At 45.3% G+C, this 24,487-nt stretch overlaps 1 protein-coding gene across 1 annotated transcript in view; it reads left to right on the plus strand.

Annotated features, from left to right (window-relative positions):
- Positions 1-24,487, plus strand: part of ankrd29 (ankyrin repeat domain 29) — a 122,927-nt gene that overhangs the window by 51,562 nt on the left and 46,878 nt on the right. The window contains exon 6 of the mRNA XM_078539746.1: positions 15,431-15,529. Within this exon, the coding sequence (XP_078395872.1) occupies positions 15,431-15,529 (99 nt within the window). The remainder of the gene's footprint in view (positions 1-15,430; positions 15,530-24,487) is intronic.

Raw genomic sequence — 24,487 nt, forward strand, 5'->3', positions numbered from 1 at the left:
ACTACTTTAGCCGTAATTGTCCTTAAAGCCAGGGAACTACAGGCCAGTGAGTCTCACGTCAGTGGTAGGGAAACTATTGGAGAAAGTTCTGAAGGAGAGTATCTATCTCTACTTGGAGAGGCAAGGTTTGATCATGGATAGTCAGCATGGCTTTGTCAGAGGGAGGTCATGCCTAACAAATTTGTCTGAATTTTTTGAGGAGGTGACCAGGCGTGCAGATGAGGGTAGTGCAGTTGATGTAGTTTATATGGATTTCAGCAAAGCCTTTGACAAGGTCCCACATGGGAGACTTATAAAGAAAGCAAATGCACATGGGATACAAGGTAATTTGATAAGGTGGATTCAAAATTGGCTTAGCTGTAGGAGGCAGAGGATGATGACAGGAGGATGCTTTAGTGACTGGAAGCCAGTGTCCAGTGGCGTACCATAGGGATCTGTGCTGGGCCCCTATTATTTGTCATTTATATAAACGACATAGATGACTATGTGGGGTTAGGATTAGTAACTTTGCGGATGACACCAAGATTGGCCGGGTGGTTAACAGTGAGGTTGAGTGTCTTGGGCTACAGGAAGATAAAGACGGGATGGTCAAATGGGCAGATAAGTGGCAGATGGAATTTAACCCTGAAAAGTGTGAGGTGATACACTTTGGATGGAGTAATTTGACAAGGAAGTATTCAAAGAACGGCATGACACTAGTAAGTTCTGAGGAACAAAGGGACCTTGGCGTGTGTGTCCATAGATCTCTGAAGGCAGAGTGGCATGTTAGTGGGGTGGTGAAAAAGGCATATGGGACACTTGCCTTTATCAATCGAGGCATAGATTACAAAAGCAGGGAGGTCATGTTGGAGTTGTATAGAACCTTAGTGAGGCCACAGCTGGAGTGCTGTGTGCAGTTCTGGTCACCACATTATGGGAAGGATGTGATTGCACTGGAGGGGGTGCAGAGGAGATTCACCAGGATGTTGCCTGGGATGAAACATTTAAGTTATGAAGAGAGGCTGGATGGACTTGGGTTGTTTTCGTTGGAGCAGAGAAGACTGAGGGGCAACCTGATCGAGATGTACAAGATTATGAGGGGCATGAACAGGGTGGATAGGGAGCAGCTGTTCCCCTTAGTTGAAGGATCAGTCACAAGGGGGCATAGTTCAAGGTGAGGGGCAGGAGGTTTAGGGGGGATGTGAGGAAAACCTTTTTTACCCAGAGGGTGGTGACGGTCTGGAATGCATTGCCTGGGAGGGTGGTGGAGGCGGGTTGCCTCACATCCTTTAAAAAGTACCTGGATGAGCACTTGGCATGTCATAACATTCAAGGCTATGGGCCAAGTGCTGGTAAATGGGATTAGGTAGGTAGGTCAGGTGTTTCTCAAGTGTCGGTGCAGGCCCGATGGGCCATAAGGCCTCTTCTGCATTGTGATTTTGTGATTCTGTGAAAGGGATGGCCTCTGGAAATCGAGTTTTCATATCTGTAATAGTAAGGACATACTGGTGTCCTGCTTTCATTTTTGGTAACGGTTCCACGCAGTCCACTATCACCCTACTAAATGGTTCCTCAAAACTGGTATGGAAATTAAGGGTGCCAGTTTGATTGCATGTCGTGGTTTTCCCACCATCTGGCACGTGTGACACATTTTACAAGACTGCACCATGTCCTTATGTAGACCTGGCCAGTAAAACTGCCGGTTTATCCACGCTTAAGTTTTCCACATCCCTACATGTCCTGCCATAGGAATTTCATGTGTTATCCATAATAGCTCTTTACAATATTTGGGCGGTACTACTACCTGATGAACAAGCGTCCACTCCTCATCTGTAGGTCTGTGAGGAGGTCTCCACTTCCCCATTTGAATTCCATTTCTACTATAACATTGTGGAACTGCCTTAACCTCAGCTGCAATTTGGACTGATTGTGCTATTTTAACTCTGGATCAGCTTGTTGAGCCTCAACTAGAGAAGATTTGTTAAACATCTCTTTCGGATTATCTAAATCTTTAAAGAAAGTTTCAGCCAGCCAAATATCCGTCTGTGGTATAACTTTGACTTTCGATGATGGAGTTTGCTTAGCCATTGCGAGGGTCATCACACACGAAGGAAAAATTGCTGGACCCTTTTCGTGTAACTGCTCCATCTCTTTAACTTCACTTGGGCTCTCTGTAATAATTATGGGAGAAGCTACCAACTTCGCTCCAGCTAAATTATTTTCCAGGAGTAAATCAACTCCATCTATGGGTAACTCCTGAACAACCCCTACCGTCACTGTCGCAGGCATCAGGTCACACTCCAAGTGTACCCAGTACAAAGATATGGGCATATACACCCCACCTATGTCATTGACTAAAACATTGGCTTTTAATGCACTCTCTGCTGGAAATGTTATGCCTTTCCTCGGCAAAAGTGTTTGGGTGGCTCCCTTATCTCTAAGTATGATTATAGGTCTAGCTGTCTCATTTGAGGGATAAGGGGTTACATTTCCCCTTGACAAAAATTCCGTATAACTCTCATGTGTATCATTCACCTCTCCTGAACTCACAGCAGTGTTCACACTTGGTTTCACAGCTGTAGTTAACACTACAACTTGACCCGTTGTTCTTTCAGTCAGGGCTCCTTTTCCTGAATTGCCCTTATGTAGCCAATAAGTCACATGGATTTCCCACACAACTTCCAGAAATCAGCATAAACACGTCCCATCTTGTTACAATGGAAACACTTAGGCTTTTGAATATCACTTCCACCCTCAGCACCTTCTTTCTGGCCTGAGGAGGAGTTTCCAGGAAATTCCTAGCTGTCCCTTCTCTTCTCTGGCTACTTGCCTTCCTTTTGCCTTCCCATCTTCTATCCTCCCTGGGTTTGTGGAGATGACGAAAAAGGGCTTGGATTTATGATCCAGCTTATAATCGTCAGCCTGCTGCCTGTCTAGCTGTTGCGACGTCTGGTCTTCAAAGTGGGTTTTAACTACAGGAGGAAGTGAATTTTTAAATTCTTCCAGGAGAATTATTTCCCTAAGAGCTTCATTTGTTATCTCTACCTTTAGTGCCTGTATCTAATGGTCTAAATTACTCTGCTTTACCCTCTCAAATTCAATATAGACCTGCCCAGGCTGTTTCCTTATATTTTTTTTTTCATTCATGGGATGTGGGCATCACTGGCTAGGCCAGCATTTATTGCCCATCCCTTTTTTCTTATTCAAAAATATTCTGAAATTTCTGCCTGTACGTCTCAGGGACTAACTCATCAGCACTGCCTTTTTTACTGCATCATAATCCACAGAAACCTCTTCTGACAGCGATGCATAAACCTCATGAGCTCTACCCACCAGCCTACTCTGTAAGAGCAGTGTCCAGATTTCTTTTGGCCACTTAACTTGCTTAGCTACCTTTTTGAATGAGATAAAGGATGCCTCTACATCCTTTTCCTCAAACTTTGGGAGAGCTTGCACAAACTTAAACATCTCCTCACTAGGGTTTGTGTTGGAGGTTTTTCATCATCAGAACTTTGCTCAGCATCTGCAGTCTCTTTTTTAAAGTCTAGCCTTTTAAGCCAGTATTCCCTTTCTTGTTCTGTCTCTCTTTTCTCCATTGCTAAGTTCTCTCTCTGGAGATTGAGCTTTCTCATTTTCTCTTTTCCCTTTTCCCCTCTTTCCCCTTCCTTTTCTTTTCCTCTTTCCTGTCTTTTTCTTCTGCCTCCAATTAAAGCTTTTTCAGTTCCTTTTCATTTTCAAGTTGCCTCATTTTCAACTGGATCTTTACTAACTCAAATGACTCACCCCCTGGGGAACATGGTCTCTCTGGTATCCCTTCCAATTTCAAATGCTGTGCTATTACCTCAACTATGTCTGCCTTCCTCGCCCCTACAGGTAATTCTAACTCCAACTTATCCGCCAATTCCATTTAGCTGAGTCTTGGACCTGAATCTTACATTCATTAGGCACACGCAATCGGCCGGCCCGGAAGCAGACGTGAAATGTGCTTCCACCTGCAATCGGCCCCCCGAACACTTTCATGCTGGCTGTGAAACACGCACTGAGAAAGTCTCAACGCTGCCAGGGGGTTGGGGGTGTGGGGGGGGGGGCGGCACGGGAAGAGGGCGGGTGCCAGTAAAAGTGAGGGTGTGGGTGGGCGCTTCTAGCGAGCTCCCTGAAGGCAGACAGCTGCTGCCGGGCTGCCTCAGCGAGCTGCAGACCTGGGCTGATTAAATGGCAAGAATAAAATGCACCAAAATGTGTCTATGCAACACATTCAAGCTCCTGACAGCAAAGCTCAAAAAACATAAGTCCCCAGATATCTTTTTTTATTATGTTTCACCCCAGACACTTCAGTCACCCTGGATCAAGGTTTCAGCGAAAACGTAAAGGCCACCTGGCCGATTGGCCTGTCCGCCAACTGTAAAAGTGGACTAGCCACATAAAATCTATTTCAATTACTTCCTTAATGTGCTTAATTGCCTGCTTAATTGTTGGCGCGCGTGCTTCCAACTGCTGTGTGCGCCTGCTGAGCGAAATATCGTGCGAGTGCATGATGACGTCGGGACGCGCACCTGACATCTTCTCACGCGATTTCACACGCTGTTGGGTTAGGCGCACACCCGCACAACCAGCATAAAATTCTGGCCTTGGTTGCTTTTTCTAAACCAGTCAGGGTTACATTTTCCATCTGTAGAAAAGCCTTAGCAACTTCCAACGCCATTTCAGCTGGTCTCAATCCCTTTATCCCTTACCAATTATTATTCCGCGTCCAATCATCCACTGTCCGCATTTCAAATCCTGCAAGAGCCTCCAATTTATGTTATGACCAGGATGGGAGGAGTGCGTGAATTGTCAAGCCCCAATACACAGCAGGCCATGCCATTAATTTAAATGTTTAATTCTCTCACTGAACTGGTCAATTATGTACCTATACTTCTAGTACCCAAAAGAAAAGAGTCTCTGATGAGGCTTTTTTCAAAAAACTCAGAATGATTAATTTTTTTTTTAAATCTTCTTTTAACAGTACTGGTTAACACACAATTGTAATTGGGAAGTACAACTACCTATCTCTTCCTAAAGAATTCCCCCAACACACACACACAGACAAACAAAGGACAGATAGAGTCTGCCTGCAGAGATGGGCTTTGGAGGATGGGCGTTATAAAATAAAAGTCAAGGTCTACAGGGTCTCGATGCTCTTGCCTGGAGCTCCATCATGTGAAGGTGGATCGCTGATCCTGGTGGATGTCTGGAAGCTCTCACCAACAGGTCTCAGCTTTGTAGGTCCAAATGCAGACTAGTTACACTCAGATGAGGGTTCTCTGGCTACAAGTTGATAGTCACACACTATTTTAGACAAGGTAAAGAGAGGGAGCCAATTAGGGTGGCCTTCCTTCCTCAGCTTGTTCCCCAACAAGACTGCCTTCAAATCAAGCTATTTAAATATTTTTCTTTCATCCATGTGATTTCCAGCAACTTACCAACCTCCTTTTCCGTTTTTTTCTTCATCAGTTAAAGTGATTGCATTTCAAAACAAACAACCAGATCTTCCTCAGGTACCATAAAGGTCAGGTGATTTCTTGGAAGAGGCCTGCTTGTTGACAGATCCAAAGTGAACTTATGACCTTTTAAAAAAATCCCAGTTGACATTCAAATGTCCAGATCATGCCATGTCTCTACATATTGTAAAATAAGTACTCAGTTTTGAGAGATATGATTCCAACACGCACCTCTAATTAACAATGAGAAGGTGGTGGTGAGCCGCTTTCTCAAACTACTGCAGTCTTTGTGGCGTAGCTGCTTCCAGAGTGCTGTTAAAGAGGACATTCCAGGATTTTGATCTAGCAACAGGACGGTGTGGGTCTTGGAGGGTAACTTTGTAGGTGATGGTGTTCCCATGTGTCTGCTTCCCTTGGAGGTTGCAAGTTTGGAAGGTGCTGTTGAAGAAGTCAATGTTCCATAATGGAGGGAGTGAATGTTTGAGATGGTGGATGTGGTGTGGATCAAGCAGCTGCCTTGTCCTGGATTGCATCAAACTCCTTGAGTGTTGTTGGGAGCTGCATTCATCCAGTCAGGTGGAGGATATTGCATCAAATTCCAGACTTATGCCTTGTACATGGAACAGATTTTTGGAAGTCTGGAGGTGAGTTATGCATCACAGAATTCCCAGCCTCTTGCCTGCTCTTGCAGCTCAGTATTTAGGTAGCTGGTCCAATTAAATTTCTGGCCAATAGTGACCCCCGAGTATGTTGATGGTGGGGGATTCATTGATGATAATGCAGTTGAACATAAAGAAAAGTGATTGTGATTAGATTCTCTCTTGTTGGAGATGGTCATTGCCCGTCACTTGTGTGGTGCAAATGTTACTTGTGTTACGACCAGTCCCAGGGCGGGGTTCCCCCATTTTGTTATGATCCCAGATGAGGTACCCCAAACTGTTATGCTCCCAGGTGAGGAGGGATGAACTGGCTCCCTTCCTTTATTCAACCCACTTGGTTGGTCACAACAAGGTTAATTTAAAAAGGATCCCTTCTGTCCTGGATACCTTTTCCCAATCCAAAAGTATTTATGTTTTAAAAAGGAGCCAATTTAACCAGGCTGTCTTGAGTTGAAGAAAGAGTGAGTACTAAACGCGAGAGAAAAAAAAACACAACACATACACACAGATTAGAAATGAGAAATTGAGTCCAAAAAATAAAAGTTAAATAACAATACATGAAACAGTCCTTTGGCTTGTCCCTGAGGAGTAGATGGTGAAATGTTGCAGCTGTTAAGTTGGGGTGACTCCGGTAGCACTGACTTTGGCAGTTGAGCAGTTGGGTTGGAGATTCTTGGCTCTGTAGAATAGCTGAAAGGAGTTGTTCTGTTTCCTTTTCAACTGTGGCTTTGTTGACCTTGAACTTGCTTCCAGCAATCAGAGAGAAAGAGCTTTTTTACTTGCAAGTGCAGGGATGCCAAGTTGGTGTTCTTCAGCTGTGACCCTCACAGCACACACACACCAGGACAGAACACCAGACTAGCACACAGAGCTAGGGTTGCAGTTGGCTTTTTGCAGCTAGCTCATGAAATTCCGATGGCTGGGTGTGTCGGAATACGCAAAACCCAAGTCTGCATCAGCCAGCATTTTTACTGGCCACACCTCCACAGGGATGACGTAAGGTTTTGCAGAACATGCCACACCTGCCAGGTTGTGGGAAAACCCCAACCTGCAATAAGACCTACATCTATGATTCCAGTGCCAGCTTTTGGGGAACCATTCAGCAAGGTGTTAGTGGACTGTGTGGGGCCCCTGCCAAAAGCAAAAGGGGGCCCACCAATATATCCTTACCATCATCGATGTGGTTACCTGCTGTTCCCCTGAGAAAAATGTCTACCAAAACAGTGGTGAGGGAATTGACCCAATTTTATTACCAGGTATGGTCTGCCCACTGAGATCTAGTCGGATCAGGGCTCAAATTTCATGTCCAAAATATTCCAGGAAGTCATGGGTAACCTGAGTGTGACCCAGCTGAAGCCTTCAGTGTATCACCCGCAGTCGCAGGGGGCACTAGAACGGTACCACCAGACCCTAAAAACAATGGTCAGGGCACACTGCCACGAGTACCCCCATGACTGGGATAAAGGATTAGGTTTTCTTCTGTTCGCTACCAGGGACCCACACAATGAGTCCACCGGCTTTACTCAGTTTGAATTAGTTTACAGGCACCACGTGCGTGGGCCTCTGAAACTAATCCAGGAGAGGTTTTTAGAACAGAAGAAGGAAGTCTCCATGTTAGACTATGTAACAGTGCTCTAGGAGCGACTCATGAGAGCCTCTGATGTGGCCCGAGAACACTTGAAAATCTTTCAGACAGCTATGAAGAAACAGGCAGACAAATATGCCAGGGCTCGAGACTTTCAGCCAGGAGACTGTGTGTTAGTGCTCTACCAATAGCAGGTGAATCCTTAAAAGTACAGTTCAGTGGACTGTTCAAAGTAGCAAAGAATCTCAGGGAAGTAAACAATCTAACTGAGACCCCAGATAAGGGGAAAAGACAAAGGCTGTGTCATGTCAACATGATAAAGTGATAGCACAGTGAGAAGGGGACATGCAGGTAATGGTCTGTCCCATTGCCACCAACCTAGAAGATGAGTGTAGCCGTAGGGATGAATTAGAGGGAGATGCAGGTGAGGCTCACATTGAACCCCCTACTACCCAGCTAACCAACACTGAGATAATAGCAAACTTAGGCCCCTTATTACTCAACTAAGTGCAGAACAGTGAGCAGACTTGATGAGGCTGCTCACTGCATTTAAAGGCTTATGCAGAGACAAACCAGGATGCACCACATTAGCTCTACGTGATGTGGATGTGGGAGAGGCCCCTCCCATAAGACAACATCCCCGTCGTCTACGCCCAGAAAAGCTGCCACAGGGTTGGGAAGAGATTAACTACATGCTGGAGCACCAACTAATAGAGCCTAGCAGCTGTAACTGGAGCTCGCATGTTGTGCTCGTGCCCAAGTTGGATGGCTCCACAAGGTTCTGCATTGACTACCGAAAAGTTAATGCAGTGACCAGAGCTGACTCCTACCCAATATCCCGGCTTGAAGACTGCATAGATAGGGTAGGTAAAGCAGCATACATTACAAAGAGATTTACTCAAGGAATACTGGCAGGTTCCCTTGACTGCCCGCGTGAGGGGAATCTCCACCTTTGTAACTCCAGATGGGCAGATGGGTCACACCAGTGTTGAGTCATGCTATTTGGACTTCGAAATGCCCCAGCCACCTTTCAAAGGCTGATTAACCAGGTAGCGGCAGGTTTAGCCAATTGCATAGTTACCTAATCGACCTCCTAGTATGCAACACCTGGGAAACTCACTTAGAGTAACTGGAAGCCCTCTTCCAGAAATACAGTCAGCTGGCCTAGTGGTCAATCTCGCAAAGAGTGAGTTCACTAAGGCTCACTGACCTATCTAGGACACGTGGTGGATCAAGAACAAGTACTGCCCAGGGCTGCAAAGGTACAAGCAATAGCACAGTTCCCCATTCCCACAACGAAACGGGAAATCACGAGGATCTTCGGGATATGTGGGTTCTATCGCAAGTTCGTCCCAAACTTCAGCACAGTAGCCGCCCCTCTGACAGACCCACTACAGAAAAAAAGCAAAGATAATATGGACCGAGAAATGCCAGACAGCTGTTGAAAAGCTATCCTGGCATTAGTAGGCGAGTCTGTGCTTGCATCTCCGAACTTTAGCAAAGCATTTAAAGTAGCCATCAATGCAAGTGACATCGGGTAGGGGCTGTCCTCCTCCAAGACGATGAATCAGGGATAGAGAGACCAATCGGGGACTTCTCCAAAAAACTAAACAAGTATGAGAAATAGTACTCCACAGCAGAGAAGGAAACTTTTGGTTTGCTACTGGCTCTCAAACACTTTGAGATATATACATATAAATAAAAACAAAAAACTACTGCGGATGCTGGAAATCCAAAACAAAAACAGAATTACCTGGAAAAACTCAGCAGGTCTGGCAGCATCGGCGGAGAAGAAAAGAGTTGACGTTTCGAGTCCTCATGACCCCCACTGCTTGCCATTTTAACACTCCACCCTGCTCTCTTGCCCACATGTCTGTCCTTGGCTTGCTGCATTGTTCCAGTGAAACCCAACGCAAACTGGAGGAACAGCACCTCATCTTCCAACTAGGCACTTTACAGCCTTCCGGACTGAATATTGAATTCAACAACTTTAGATCTTGAACTCCCTCCCCCATCCCCACCCCCTTTCCATTTCTTCCCCCTCCCTTTTGTTTTTTCCAATAATTTATATAGATTTTTCTTTTCCCACCTATTTCCATTATTTTTAAATCTATACCTGTAATGCCCTGTCAGTCTTTCCACCCCACCCCCACTAGAGCTGTACCTTGAGTGTCCTGCCATCCATTCTTAATTGGCACATTCTCTAGATAATATCACCACCTTTAACACGTCTTTGTTCCTTTGTCTGTGACATCTTTTGATTATCTGCTCCTATCACTGCTTGCTTGTCCCTACTACCACCACCTCCCCAACTTCTCTCCCTCCACCCCACCCCCCCATCTTAAACCAGCTTATATTTCACCCCTCTCCTAACTTTACTCAGTTCTGCTGAAGGGTCATGAGGACTCAAAACGTCAACTCTTTTCTTCTCCAGGGTTTAAAAAAGCCAACTGCAACCCTGGTTCTGTGTGCTAGCCTGGTGTTCTGTTGTAGTGTGTGTGCTGTGAGGGTCACAGCTGAAGAACACCATCTGGGCATCCCTGCGCTTGCAGGTAAAAATGCTCTTTCTCTCTGATTGTTGGAAGCAAGTTACAGGTCAGCAAAGCCACGGTCGAAAAGGGAACAGGACAACTCCTTTCAGCTAATCTGGAAAACCAAGAATCTCCAAACCAACTGTTCAACTTCCAAAGTCAGCGCCAATGGAATCACCCCAACTTAACGACTGCAACGTTTCACCATCTACTCCTCACGGACAAGCCAAAGGACTGATTTGTATATCTTTTTAACTTTTATTTTTGGACTCAATTTCTAATCTGTGTGTATATGTGTTGCGTTTTTTAAAATTTTTTCTCATGTTTAGTGACTAATAAACTAACTCTCTCTTCAACTCAAGACAGCCTGGTTAAATTGGCTCCTTTTTAAAACATAAGTACATTTGGACTATCCACGAGGGAAGGGATCCTTTCTAAATTAACCTTGTTGCGACCAACCAAGGGGATTGAATAAGGAAAGGGAGCCTGCTCATTCCTCCTCACCCGGAAGCATAACAATTTGGAGTACCTCATCCAGGATCATAACAAATTGGGGAACCTCGCCCGGGGACCGATCATAAAAAATGTCACTTATCAAACCAAGCCTGAATGTTATCCAAGTCTTGCTGAAAGCGGGTACAGTCTGCTTCTGAGGACTTATGAATGGGACTGCACAGTGTGCAATTATCAGTGAAGATCCCTACTTTTGACCTCATGATAGAAGACAGGTCATTGATGAAGCAGCTGACAATGGATTAGCCTAGGAAATTACCTGGAGGAATTCCTGCAACGATGGCCTTAGGCTTAGCTGATTGGCTTCCAACAAATACAGCCATTTTCCTTTGTGGTAAGTATGATTCTAACCAGTGGAGAGCTTTTCTCTTGAATCCTATTGACCTCAATTATGCTAGGGCCCCTTGATGCCACACTTGGTCAAATCCTGCCAGTCACTTTTACCTCACCGTTGGAATTTAACTCTCTGCTCCAAGTTTGGACAAAGGCTAAAATGAGGTCTGGTGCAAGTGGTCCTGGCTGAAAGCAAACTGCATATTGATTCTCAGGTTATTGCTAAGTTAATGCTGAGTAGATGTAAGGGGCGGTAATTGGTCATATTGGATTTGTCTCGTTCCTCTGCATAGAACATACTTGGGCAATTTTTCACATTGTCGGGTAGTACTGGAGCAATGTGGCCAAGGGCATGGTTAGTTCTGGATATGCCTTCAGTACTACAAACAGAATGTTGTCAGGGTTCATTGCCTTTGCAGTATCCAGTGCCTTCAGCCAATTATTGAAATCACATGGAGTAAATTGAATTGGCTGGGGACCTCAGGAGGAGGCCAAGATGGATCATCCATTTGGCATTTCTGGCTGAAGATGGTTGTAAGTCCTTCAGTCTTGTCTTTTGTACTTACCTGCTGGGCTCCCCCATCTTTGTGCATGGGGATATTTGCTGAGCTCCCTCCTCTGGTTGTTCAATTGTCTACCACCATTCAAGACTGGATATGGCTGGACTGAAGAGTTCTGATCTGATCCATTAATTACACATTATGGATGAATACAGTTCTGCTGCTGTTGATGGCCCACAGCACCTCATGGATGCCCAGTTTTGAGCTGTTCTGAATCTATCCCATATAGCACAGTGGTTGTGCCACAGGACACAGTGGAGAATGTCCTCAGTGTGAAGACAGGGCTTTGTCCCCACAAGGGCAGTGTGGTGGTCACTCCGGCTAATACTATCATAGATAGATTCATCTGCCACAGGCAAATTTCTGAAGACAAGGTCAAGCAGGTTTTTCCCTACTGTTAGTTCTCGCACAGTCTGCCACAGTCCCAATTTGGCGGTTATGTTCTTCAGGATTCATCCAGCTCAGTCAGTAATGGTGCCACTGAACCACTCTTGGTAATGGCCATTGAGGTCCCTCGCCCAGTGTACATTCTGTGCCCTCGCTACCCTCAGTGGTTCTTCCAACTGATGTTAAAACATGGAGGAGTACTGATTCATTACTTGAGAGGGGCCGCGGTATGTGGTAACCAGCAGGAGGTTTCCTTGCCCATGTTTGACCTGATGCCATTAGACTTCATGGGATCTGGAGTTAATGTTGAAAACTCCCAGGGCAATTCCCTCCTGACTGTATACCACTGTGCCGCCATGTCAGTGGGACATGACATACTCATAGATGGTGATGGTGGTGTCTGGGACTTTGGCTGTAAGGTATGATTCAGTGAGTATGATATATCAGGCTGTTGCTTGACTACTCTGTGGGACAGCTTTCCCAATTTTCGTTTAAGTCCCCAATGTTCGTAAGGACGTCTTTCCAGAGTCGACTGGACAGGTTTCTGATACCTAGGTCGATGCCAGGTGGTCCATCTGGCTTTGCTATTTTGACATTTCTTTAGCAGTTTGATACAACTGAATGGCTTGCAAGACCATTTCAGCGGGCAGTTGAGAGTCGCATACAAATCAGAGTGAGTGAGGATGGCAGATTTGCTTCTCTGAAGGAAATTGGTGAACCAGATGGGTTATTATGATAATCCAGTAGTTTCATAGAAACATAGAAAATAGGAGCAGAAGTAGGTCCCTTCGAGCCTGCTCCGCCATTCAATATGATCATGGCTAGTCCTCTATATGCCATACGCCCGTGCTCTCCCCATACTCCTTGATGCCTCTAGTCTAGAAATCTATCTATTTCCTTCTTAAATATGTGTGACTTGGCCTCCACAGCTTCTGTGATAGAGAATTCCACAGGTTCACCACCCTCTGACTGAAGAAGTTCCTCCTCATCTCAACCCTAAATGGTCTACCCTGTGTCCTGAGACTGTGACCCCTTGTTCTAGACCCCCCCAACCAGAGGAAACATCATCCCTGCATCCAGTCTGTCCATCCCTGTCAGAATTTTATATGTTTCAATGAGATCCCCTCTCATTCTTCCAAACTCCCTCTCTCCTCATACAACAATCCTGCCACCCCAGGAATCAGTCTAGTGGACTTTCACTGCACTCCATCTATGTCAAATATATCCTTTCTTAGGTAAGGAGACCAAAACTGCACATAATACTCCGGGTGTGGTCTCACCAAAGCCCTGTCCGGCTGCAGTAAGACATCCTGTACTCAAGTCCTCTTGCAATGAAGGCCAACATACCATTTGCCTTCTTAACTGTTTGCTTCTTTGCTGCACCTGCATGCTAGCTTTCAGTGACTGGTATACAAGGACACGCAGGTCTCATTGTACATCAACATTTCCCAATCTATCACCATTTAAATAATACTCTGCCATTCTGTTTTTCCTACCAAAGTGGATAACTTTACAATTATCCATGTTATACTGCATCTGCCATGTATTTGCCCACACACTCAACCTGTCTAAATCGCCCTGAAGCCTCTTAACACTTTACTCACCACTCACATTCACACCAAGTTTCGTGTCGTCAGCATATTACATTCGGCTCCCCCATCCGAATCGTTGATACATACTGTGAATAGCTGGGGCCCAACCACTGATCCCTGCACTTCCCTTCACCACCACCACCACCCCCCACCCCGTCGGCATTCCATACGGACCATTCTCTCCCGGACACCCTGGTCCATTCCTCCATCACCCCAACACCTCAACCCCCTCCCACGGCAATTTCTCATGCAACTGCAGAAGGTGCAACACCTGCCCCTTTACCTCCTCCCTCCTCACCATCCAAGGTGAAGCTTGCACCTCCTTCAGTTTGGTCTACTGCCTTCGCTGCTTCCAATGCGGTCTCCTCTACATTGGAGAGGTCAAACACAGACTGGGTGACCACTTTGTGGAACACCTTCGACCTGTCCGCAAGTATGACCCAGACCTCCCTGTCGCTTGCCATTTTAACACCCCATCCTGCCCTCATGCCCACATGTCCATCCTTCCACCCTTGGCCTGCTGCAATGTTCCAGTGAAGCTCAACACAAACTGGAGGAACAGCACTTCATCTTCCGATTAGGCACTTCACAGCCTTCCGGACTTAACATTGAGTTCAACATCTTCAGACCATGAACTCTTTCCTCTATCCTCATCCCCCCATTTTATTCCCTTTTTTCAATATATATTTTCATTTTTATTTTTTTTTTATCCACTTATTTTTATTTATTTTCATTTTTATTCATTGTTTTATCCCCACCTTGTATCTTTTATCCCACCACCGTCCCCTCCCCCACCCCACCTCCACAAGAGACATCTGTCACTTTTTCACATTGTTCTTTCCAGAGTGCTTACCCTTGTGCTGCTATTATCACATTCTGCATTCTGACCTTAATGCCACCATCAGCATCCCCTCTAGCCAGTACCACTATCATTAACAACCCTTTCTCCTTTTGTTCATGACATCTCTGGCAATCTCTCCTTTGCCTTTACCTATCACTGACCTTCTATCCAGCTTCACCTGATCCACCTTAAACAGTATCAAGTTCATCACATCTTTACTTCTCTTTAGCTCTGAAGAAGAGTCATACGGACTTGAAATGTTAACTGTTTTTTTCTCTCCACAGATGCTGTTAGACCTGCCGAGTTTTTCCAGCATTTTCTGTTTTTGTTCCATTTATTCCTACTCTCTGTTTCCTGCCTGCTAACCAATTCTCAATCCACGCCAATATATTACCCCCAATCCCATGTGCTTTAATTTTGCACACTAGCCTCTTATGTGGGACTTTATCAAAAGCTTTCTAAAAATGCAAATACACCACATCCACTGGTTCTCCCTTATCTATTCTGCTAGTTATATCCTCAATAACTCCAGTAGTTTAGTCAAACATGATTTCCCTTTCATAAATTCATGTTGACTTTGTCTAATCCTGTTTATATTTTCTAAGTGTCCTGTTATCACATCCCTTATAAAAAATTTTCCCTACTACTGATCTTAGGCTACCAGTCTGTAATTCGCTGTTTTCTCCCTCCCTCCTTTCTTAAATAGTGGGGTTACATTTTCCACCCTCCAATCTGCCTCCCTAAATCTGTAACCTTCTCCAGCCCTACAATCCTCCAATTACTCTGCATTCCTCCAATTCTGGCCTGTTGTGCATCCTCAATTTCCTTAATCCCACAATTGGCAAATGTCTTGACCCTAAACCCTGGATTACCTCCCTAAACTTCTCTGCCTTTTCTCCCTTAAAACACTTCTTAAAAGCTACCTCTTTGATAAAGCCTGCCCTGAAATCTCTTTATCTGTTTTGTTTAGGATCTAACGACTCCATTGTGGATAGCTGCACAGATGGGACACCGTGATATTGTTAAACTACTGCTCCAACGGGGAGCTGATTCGGATACTCCTCGGAAGGTCAGATTACTCTTTGTGAAAGAAAGAGCATTATATTTGCACTTAGTTTATATCAGTTCAGTGGAAAACATATTGTTAATTATGTAAAATGAGGCCCCCAAGGCTGGAGCAGTGAACAAAGTCATTTCATTGCAAACTTTACTTTTGGTAATTTTACATTTCCAATTTTCCCATCTCAGTTAATTTCTTCATGTTTATGTATATCATGTTGGTTAACAAGCTCTTAACATAAAAACATAGAAAATAGGAGCAGGAGTAGTCCATTCGGCCCTTCGAGCCTGCTCCGCCAATCATTATGATCATGGCTGATCATCCAACTCAATAGCCTGCTCCCACTTTCTCCCCATATCCTTTGATCCCTTTCGCCCCAACAGCTATATCTAACTCCTTCTTGAAAGCATACAATGTTTTGGTCTCAACTACTTTCTGTGGTAACGAATTCCACAGGCTCACCACTCTCTGGGTGAAGAAATTTCTCCTCAACTCAGTCCTAAATGGTCTACCCTGTATCCTCAGGCTGTGACCCCTGGTTCTGGACTCCCCCACCATCGGGAACATCCTTCCTGCATCTACCCTGTCTAGTCCTGTTAGAATTTTATAGGTTTCTATGAGATCCCCCCTCATTCTTCTGAACTCCAGCAAATATAATCCTAATTGACTCAATTTCTCCTCATATGTCAGTCCCACCATCCCAGGGATCAGTTTGGTAAACCTTGGCTGCACTCCCTCTATAGCAAGAACATCCTTCCTCAGATAAGGAGACCAAAACTGCACACAATATTCCAGTTGTGGTCTCACCAAGGCCCTGTACAATTGCAGCAAGACACCTCTGCTCCTGTACTTGAATCCTCTCGCTATGAAGGCCAACATACCATTTGCCTTCTTTACCGCCTGCTGCACCTGCATGCTTACCTTCAGCGACTGGTGTACGAGGACACCCAGGTCTCGTTGCACATTCCCCTCTCTCAATTTATAGCCATTCAGATAATAATTTGCCTTCCTGTTTTTGCTACCAAAGTGGATAACCTCACATTTATCCACATTATACTGCATCTGCCATGCATTTGCCCACTCACTCAGCTTGTCCAAATCACACTGAAGTATCTGCATCCTCCTCACAGCTCACCCTCCTACCCAGCTTTGTGTCATCTGCAAATTTGGAGATATTACATTTAGTTCCCTCATCTAAATAATTAATATATATTGTGAATAGCTGGGATCCCAGCACCGATCCCTGCGGCACCCCACTGGTCACTGCCTGCCATTCGGAAAAAGACCCATTTATTCCTACTCTTTGTTTCCTGTCTGCCAACTCGAGTTGCATAGCCGTGTCCGAGTCCTACTGGCTGGTCACATGCTGCAACTTGATATCTTTGCAAGGTTAAATAGAAACCTTGATTCAAAATCTATATCGAGTAGAGTTGCCACCCTCCAGGTCTCCCTGGAGTCTCCAGAAATTAAAGATTAATTTCTAGACCACTGCTTTATGCAACATCTGAGAAAAAATAATCATAGGGTGGAATCGTCCCAGATTTGCACAAAGTGTGGTAGTGGGTGGGAAAAAGGACATTTTACCCGCCGGCCACAATGGTGGCTTTTCATCCCCTTCCCAGCATGTTCTGCCTCATTAATAATGCACTCCCAGGAAACATGCTGGGTCACTGGCAGGACGGTCTCTGATTCACCCACTCTGCCGTGAGCTCAGGCCTTCAGTAAAACCGGGTGCCATATTTAAAAGGCGTCCCTGCCCAGAGCTAGCACTCTTCAAGGGATAGGAGGCTGCTGGGAACTGATGGCTGCCAAAGGGAGGAAACATGCTGTCCCCATATTTAGCGATGCCTCCCTCGAGCACCTACTGGATGCAGTGGAGGCCGGCCACAAAGTCCTCTATCCACCACCCCCACCCCCCCCCCCCCCGCCTCCCCCTCCCCGCACCTACTCCGAACTTCCAGGTGGTGATATTCCCATGCATCTGCTGCCCTTGTTTTCTAGTTGGTAGTGGTCATGAGTTTGGAAGATGCTGTCTGAGGAGGCTTGGTGAGTTCCTGCAGTGCATCTTGTAGATGGTAAACATTGTTGCCACTGTGGTGGAGGGAATGAATGTTTTTGGTGGGGCGCCAATCAAGCGGGCTGCTTTGTCCTGGATGGTGTTGTTGGAGCTGCACTTATCCAGGCAAGTAGAATGTTTCATTACACTCCTAACTTGAGCCTTGTAGATGGTGGACAGGCTGTGGGGAGTCAGGAGGTAAGTTACTCATCGCAGGACTCTTAGCCTCTGACCTGCTCTTGGAGCCACAGTATTTATATGGCTAGTCCAGTTTAGTTTCTGATCAATGGTAACCCCCAGAATGTTGATAATGGCCGATTCAGCAATGGTAATGCCATTGAATGTCAAGGGTTAGACTCTCTCTTTTTGGAGATGGACATTGCCTGGCACTTGTGTGGCGTGAATGTTACTTGCCACTTGTCAGCCCAAGCCACGATGTTGTCCAGGTCTTGCTGCAATTGGATATGGACTGCTTCAGTATCTGAGGAGTCGCGAATGGTGCTGAACATTGTGCAATTATCAACCAACATCCCCACTTCTGACCATATGATGGAAGGAAGGTCATTGAAGCAGCTGAAGATGGTTGGGCCTAGGGCACTACCCTGAGGAACTCCTTCAGTGATGTCCTGAAGCTGAGATAATTGACCTCCAACAACCACAGCCATCTTTCTTTGCTAGCTGTGATTCCAAACAGAGGAAAGTTTTCCCCCTGATTACCATTGACTCCTGTTTTGCTAGGGCTCCTTGATGCCACACTCAGTCAAATGCTGCCTTGATGTCAAGGGCAGTCACTCACACCTCACCTCTGTCCATGTTTGAACCAAGGCTGTAATGATGCCAGGAGCTGAGTGGCGCTGGCAAAACCCAAACTGAACATCAGTGAACAGGCTATTGCTAAGCAAGTGCAGCCTGATAGCACTGTTGATGGCCCCTTCCATTATTTTACTGATTATCGAAAGTAGACTGATAGGACGGTAATTGACCAGGTTGGATTTGTCCTGCTTTTTATATACAGGACATACCTGGGCAATTTTCCAAATAGCTGGGTAAATGCCGGTGTTGTAGCTGTACTGGAACAGCTTGGCTAGGGGCGCAGCAAGTTCTGGAGCAGAAACCTTCAGTACTATTGCCAAAATATTGTCAGGGCCCATAGCCTTTTCAATATCCATTGCCTTCAGCTGCTTCTTGATGTCACAGGGAATGTATCGAATTGACCGAAGACTGGCATATTTGATGCTGAGGCCGAGATGGATCATCCACTCAGCATTTCTGGCTGAAGATTGTTGCAAATACTTCAGCCTTATCTTTTGCACTGATGTGCAGGGCTCCTCCATCATTGAGGATGGGGATATTTGTGGAGCCTCGTCCTCCAGTGAGTTGTTTAATTGTCCACCACCATTCACAACTGGATGTGGCAGGACTGCAGAGCTTAGATCTGATCCGTTGGCTGTGGAATCGCTTAGCTCTGTCAATCACTATTTGGCACGCAAGTAATCCTGTGTTGTAGCTTCACCAGGTTGATACTTCATAGCAGGGGCAATGTCAATTCCCTGCTGCATTTCGAAGTTTAAACTTGAGATAGGGCATCAGTGTGACATTGTCCTTTCTTGCGATGTGGGTAATGTTTAGCTAACCTGGTTACATTTAAAACCAATCTTCATTGAGGAAAGATTATTTGGGGATCAGAATTCTGATTTTTTTTCTATCTTTTGGAGTCAGGCGTAAGCAAAGATATTGATTTCAGAACCCAGTGACTCTTCAAATCCCAATTACGTATTGTCTAAAGGGTCTCGGGGTTTTACGTGGCAATTAGCACCGAGGTTGTTAATAATAGTCAAGCTGTTCTGGGTTACCCGTAGGGCCACTCAGGGTGTCTCACCCTGTAAATGCAAATTCTTTTGACTGTAGGGCAAAGCTGCTCTTGTCAAGCTTAACTCTTCCCAGTTCACCTTCACAATCTGTGAATTCCTTTGCTCAAACCCAGATACTATTATCAATATGATTGCCAGGAGATTGGTGGGCTACAATTGGATTTTGGCCTCCCTCAAGGATTCTAGTTTAGTGTGCAGCTTTTGTGCAAGCACAACTGGGGTGTTCCAATTGCTGCTGCCAGGCTCTATTAATTGGTACTGCAACATGTGGTTAATCTTCTCCCGAACCTCGGGCAGCTTTTCTGGACCCAGATGATCAGGGTGTTGCCTTATGGGAGGGATCTCTCCCATATCCACATCAGGTAGACCTACAGTGGTGCAGCCTAGTTTGTCTTTACAGGTTGCCTTAAATGCATTTAGCAGCCCTGTCAGGCCTCCACGCTGTTCTGCATTTAGCTGGGCAAATATGGATTCCAATTTCATTAGAATTTATTTGTTGGCTAGTTGGATAGTAGGGGGTTCAATGTGGGATTCACCTTTGTCTGCCTACAATTCATCTTGTATGAAACAAGAAAAAAAAACTTAAGTTTAAAGTGGGAGTTTAGACTTTGGGAACTACGGAGCCTCAGGATTTCTGCACATATATCAGCCGGGAAAAGGCTGCACATGCGCAATTGGTGTCTTTCACATCTTTAGGCCGGGAACTGGCCCTGCGCAGAAGAAAAAGAAGGAAAGTGAAAAAGTGCAAACTGCAGGTCAGGTGAGCTGAAGAGGAGTGCCATGGCAGAGAAAGTGTCCCAAGGAGCAGGACACCGGGAGGGGGACAGGAAGAAGGTCCCAAACGAAGAAGAAGTTCCCAAAGAAGGGAGTGGGACAGAAAGAGGTCCTAGAAGACTGTCCCAGGTAAGGGACAAGGACAGAGATCAGAAACAGATCCTGTCAAGTAAAGTTGGGAAAAAGGAGCAGAGCACTAGTCTCCGAATTAAAGGAGGAAGCTGTGGGGGACAAACTTGAAGCAAAGTGGGCTCAAGAGAAGCCTGAAGACCTGAGAAGCCAAAGGTTGGTGACTCTGCGCTGTGGGCCGTATGGGAAAAGGTACCCATTTGGAGCAAGGGTGTTCTGCTTGGCATGGCCGAAGGTCTGAAATTGTGCTTGGAAGGTGAAGCTTGAGTGTATGCTTAAATCCAGGGGAAAGGAATCTCAGAAGGTGAGATTGAAACCCTGGAGATGGATCCTTGTTAAAGCTGTCCGAGTGGGAATGACTTATGGAGAGAATTCCAAGGCGAGTTCTTCAAAGGTGGAGATTGGAAACCCTCTTGAGAAAAACAGAGTTTTAGTGAGACCGGTTGGCTCACGGTGTAACAAGCTTCTGGGTAGGTTTTGAGAAATCCATAGAATCTGCTTTGGTTGCATCTATCATTTACTTTGGAGTGTGGTGTGACTGTCCACAGTTCCCCAGTTGGTTCACATGTACTGCATATTTACCGAAATTAGAGTGTAAGATAGATATGGTGAATTGTTTTATATTTCTGAATTCTCATGTCTCTGTTAAGTGATAGCTGGGGTTTGTTTTGAGGTTTTTATAATCTTTTTGTCTGGTGTAATATAGTTCCTTCTCCTTGTTTAATAAATGTTTTATTCTTTGTGTTAAAAGTTCATCAGATTCCTGTGAATTTGTTCAGTAATTTAGCTCCATGGTTTCTGAGAAAATGTTAGGATCTACCAAACTGGGTTTTACTCTGGGATCTGACTTGTCCAGTAGTTATATTGTTAGGCATACATATCTCCAGGAGCTAAGTGTATTTTTTTTAAATTTGGAAGGACATTGAATTATCTGGACACTTTTTTGGGAGCTGACCTGGGCTTCTTTAAAAGGTTACAAGTTTGGTCTGTGAGCAAGCTGTTTTTTCCAAGAAATCACATGACTTCAGCAAAATGACCAGCAAGACACCTGGAGAGATAAGAGCCACTTGTTTACTTGAACTGTAGTTGTTGGAGATAAAGAAAACACTGTTTTCAGATGCTGGAAACCCTGCTCAATTGCTGGAAACCACCTGACTGAGAGGGATTTCTGTATTAGAACTTGTATTTTGGACTCAGTTTTGGGAATAAACTGAAAAAGAAGTTTGGCCAACTATCTCTCTCCCTGCCTTGTCTGAAATTCAGTGCGGTTATCAACTTCCAGCCAGAGAACCTCATCCCAGTATAACTTGTCTGTATTTGGAAGCCTGAGAAGCTGAGATAAGAGAGAGATCCCAAAGACAGTGATTCACCGAAGCTCCTTTGAAAAGAACTTCCTGACGATTACTGTGACAAGCAGTCCATCTTCGCATGCAGGAACACCAGATCAACAGCGTCTAAGCCCTATGAACTTTAGACTTTTCCATAAAGCTTTCCTATTGGCCAACCTCTGCAGAGACCCTATTTGTTTTGTATTTTGTGTATGTATGTGTGTTGGGATTTAAAGGGGTATATAGTTAGCTAATTCAATTCACTCCACATGATATCAAGAAATGGCTGAAGGCACAGGATACTGCAAAGGCTATGGGCCCTGACAATATTCCAGTAATAGTACTAAAGACTTGTGCTCCAGGACTTGCCATGCCCCTAGCCAAGCTGTTCCAGTAAGCTACAACACTAGCATCCACCCAGCTAAGTGGAAAGTTGTCCAGGTATGTCCTGTCCACAAAAAGCAGGACAAATCCAACCCAGCCAGTTACCGCCCCATCAGTCTACTCTCCATCATCAGTAAAGTAATGGAAGGGCTCATCCTCTCTGGGCACAGGAGAGGTACCAGAGGACTGGAGGACAGCAAATGTGATACCATTATTCAAGAAGGGTAATAGGGATAAACCAGGTAATTACAGGCCAGTGAGTCTAACATCAGTGGTAGGGAAGCTATTGGAAAAAATTCTGAGGGACAGGATTAATCTCCACTTGGAGAGGCAGGGATTAATCAGGGATGGTCAGCATGGCTTTGTCAGGGGAAGGTCATGTCTAACAAATTTGATTGAATTTTTTGAGGAGGTGACTAGTTGTGTAGATGAGAGTAGTGCAGTTGATGTAGTCTACACAAACTCAAGTAAGGCTTTTGACAAGGTTCTGCATGGGAGAATGGTAATGGGATGCAGGGCAATTTGGCAAATTGGATCCAAAAATGACTTTGTGGCAGGAGACAGAGGGTGATGGTCAAAGGTTGTTTTTGCAATTGGAAGCCTGTGATGAGTGGTGTACTGCAGGGATCGGTGCTGGGACCTTGCTGTTTGTCGTGTACATTAATGATTTAGACGTGAATATAGGAGGTATGATCAGTAAGTTGACAAGAAAATTGGTGGGGTCATAAATAGCGAGGAGGAAAGCCTTAGATTACAGGATGATATAGATGGACTGGTAAGATGGGCAGAGCAGTGGCAAATGGAATTTAATCCTGAGAAGTGTGAGGTGATGCATTTTGGGAGGACTAACACAGCAAGGGAATACACAATGAATGGTAGGACCCTAGGAAGTACAGAGGATCAGAGGGACCTTGGTGTATGTGTCCATAGATCCCTGAAGGCAGCAGCACAGGTAGATAAGATGGTTAAGAAGGCATATGGGATACTTTTTGCCTTTATTATCCGAGGCATAGAATATAAGAGCAGGGAGGTTTTGTTGGAGCTGTATAAAACGCTAGTTAGGCCACAGCTGGAGTACTGTGTGCAGTTCTGATCGTCACACTGTAGGAAGGATGTGATCGCACTGGAGAGGATGCAGAGGAGATTCACCAGGATGTTGCCTGGCTGGAACACATCAGCTATGAAGAGAGACTGGATAGGTGAGGGTTGTTTTCCTTAGAGCAGAGAAGGCTGAGGAGGAACCTAATAGAGGTATACAAAATTATGAGGGGCATAGATAGGGTAGATAGGAAGAAACTGTTCCCCTTAGCAGAGGTGTCAATAACCACGGGTCATAGATTTAAGGTAAGGTGCAGGAGGTTTAGAGAGGATTTCAGGAAAAATGTTTTCACCCAGAGGGTGGTTGGAATCTGGAACACACTGCCTGAGGGGTGGAAGAGGCAGGAATCCTCACAACATTTAAGAAGTATTTAGATGAGCATTTGAAACACCATAGCATACAAGGCTATGGGCCAACTGCTGGAAAATGGGATTTGAATAGATAGGTGCTTGATGGCCGGCATGGACACAATGAGCCGAAGGGCTTGTTTCTTTGCTGTATAACTCTATGAGTCTATGACTCATCAACATTGCTATCAAGCGGCACTTGCTTAGCAATAACCTGCTCACTGACGCCCAGTTTGGGTTCCGCCAAGGCCACTCTGCTCTTGACCTCATTGCAGCCTTGGTTCAAACATGGACAAAAGAGCTGAACCCCAGAGGTGAGGTGAGAGTGACTCCCTTTGGCTGCATTTGACTGAGTGTGGCATGAAGAAGCCCTAGCAAAACTGGACTCAGTGGGAATCAGGGGGAAAACTCTTTGCTGGTTGGAGTCATAGCTAGCACAAAGGGAGATTGTTGTGGTTGCCGGAGGTCAGTCATCTCAGCTCCAGGACATCACCACAGGAGTTCCTCAGAGTAGTGTCCTCGGCCCAACCATCTTCAACTGCGTCATCAATTGCCTTCCTTCCATGATAAGGTCAGAAATGGGAATGTTCGCTGATGATTGCACAATGTTCAGCACCATGCTCAACTCCTCAGAGACTGAAGCAGCCCATGTCCAACTGCAGCAAGACCTGGACAATATCCAGGCTTGGGCTGCAAGTGGCAAGTAACATTCGTGCCACCCAAGTGCCAGGCAATGACCATCTCCAACAAGAGAGAATCCAATCATCGCTCCTTGATGTTCAATGGCATTACCATCACTGAATCCCCACTATCAACATCCTGGGGGTTACCATTGACCAGAAACTGAACTGGACTAGCCATATAAATACTGTGGCTGCAAGAGCAGGTCAGAGGCTAGGAATAGCGCAAAGAGTAACTCACCTTCTGACCCCCCAAAATCTGTCCACCATCTACAAGGTGCAAGTCAGGAATGTAATGG

The sequence above is a fragment of the Cetorhinus maximus genome, chromosome 4 (assembly GCF_964194155.1).
Source record: "Cetorhinus maximus chromosome 4, sCetMax3.hap1.1, whole genome shotgun sequence".
In the NCBI taxonomy this organism is placed as follows: Eukaryota; Metazoa; Chordata; class Chondrichthyes; order Lamniformes; family Cetorhinidae; genus Cetorhinus; species Cetorhinus maximus.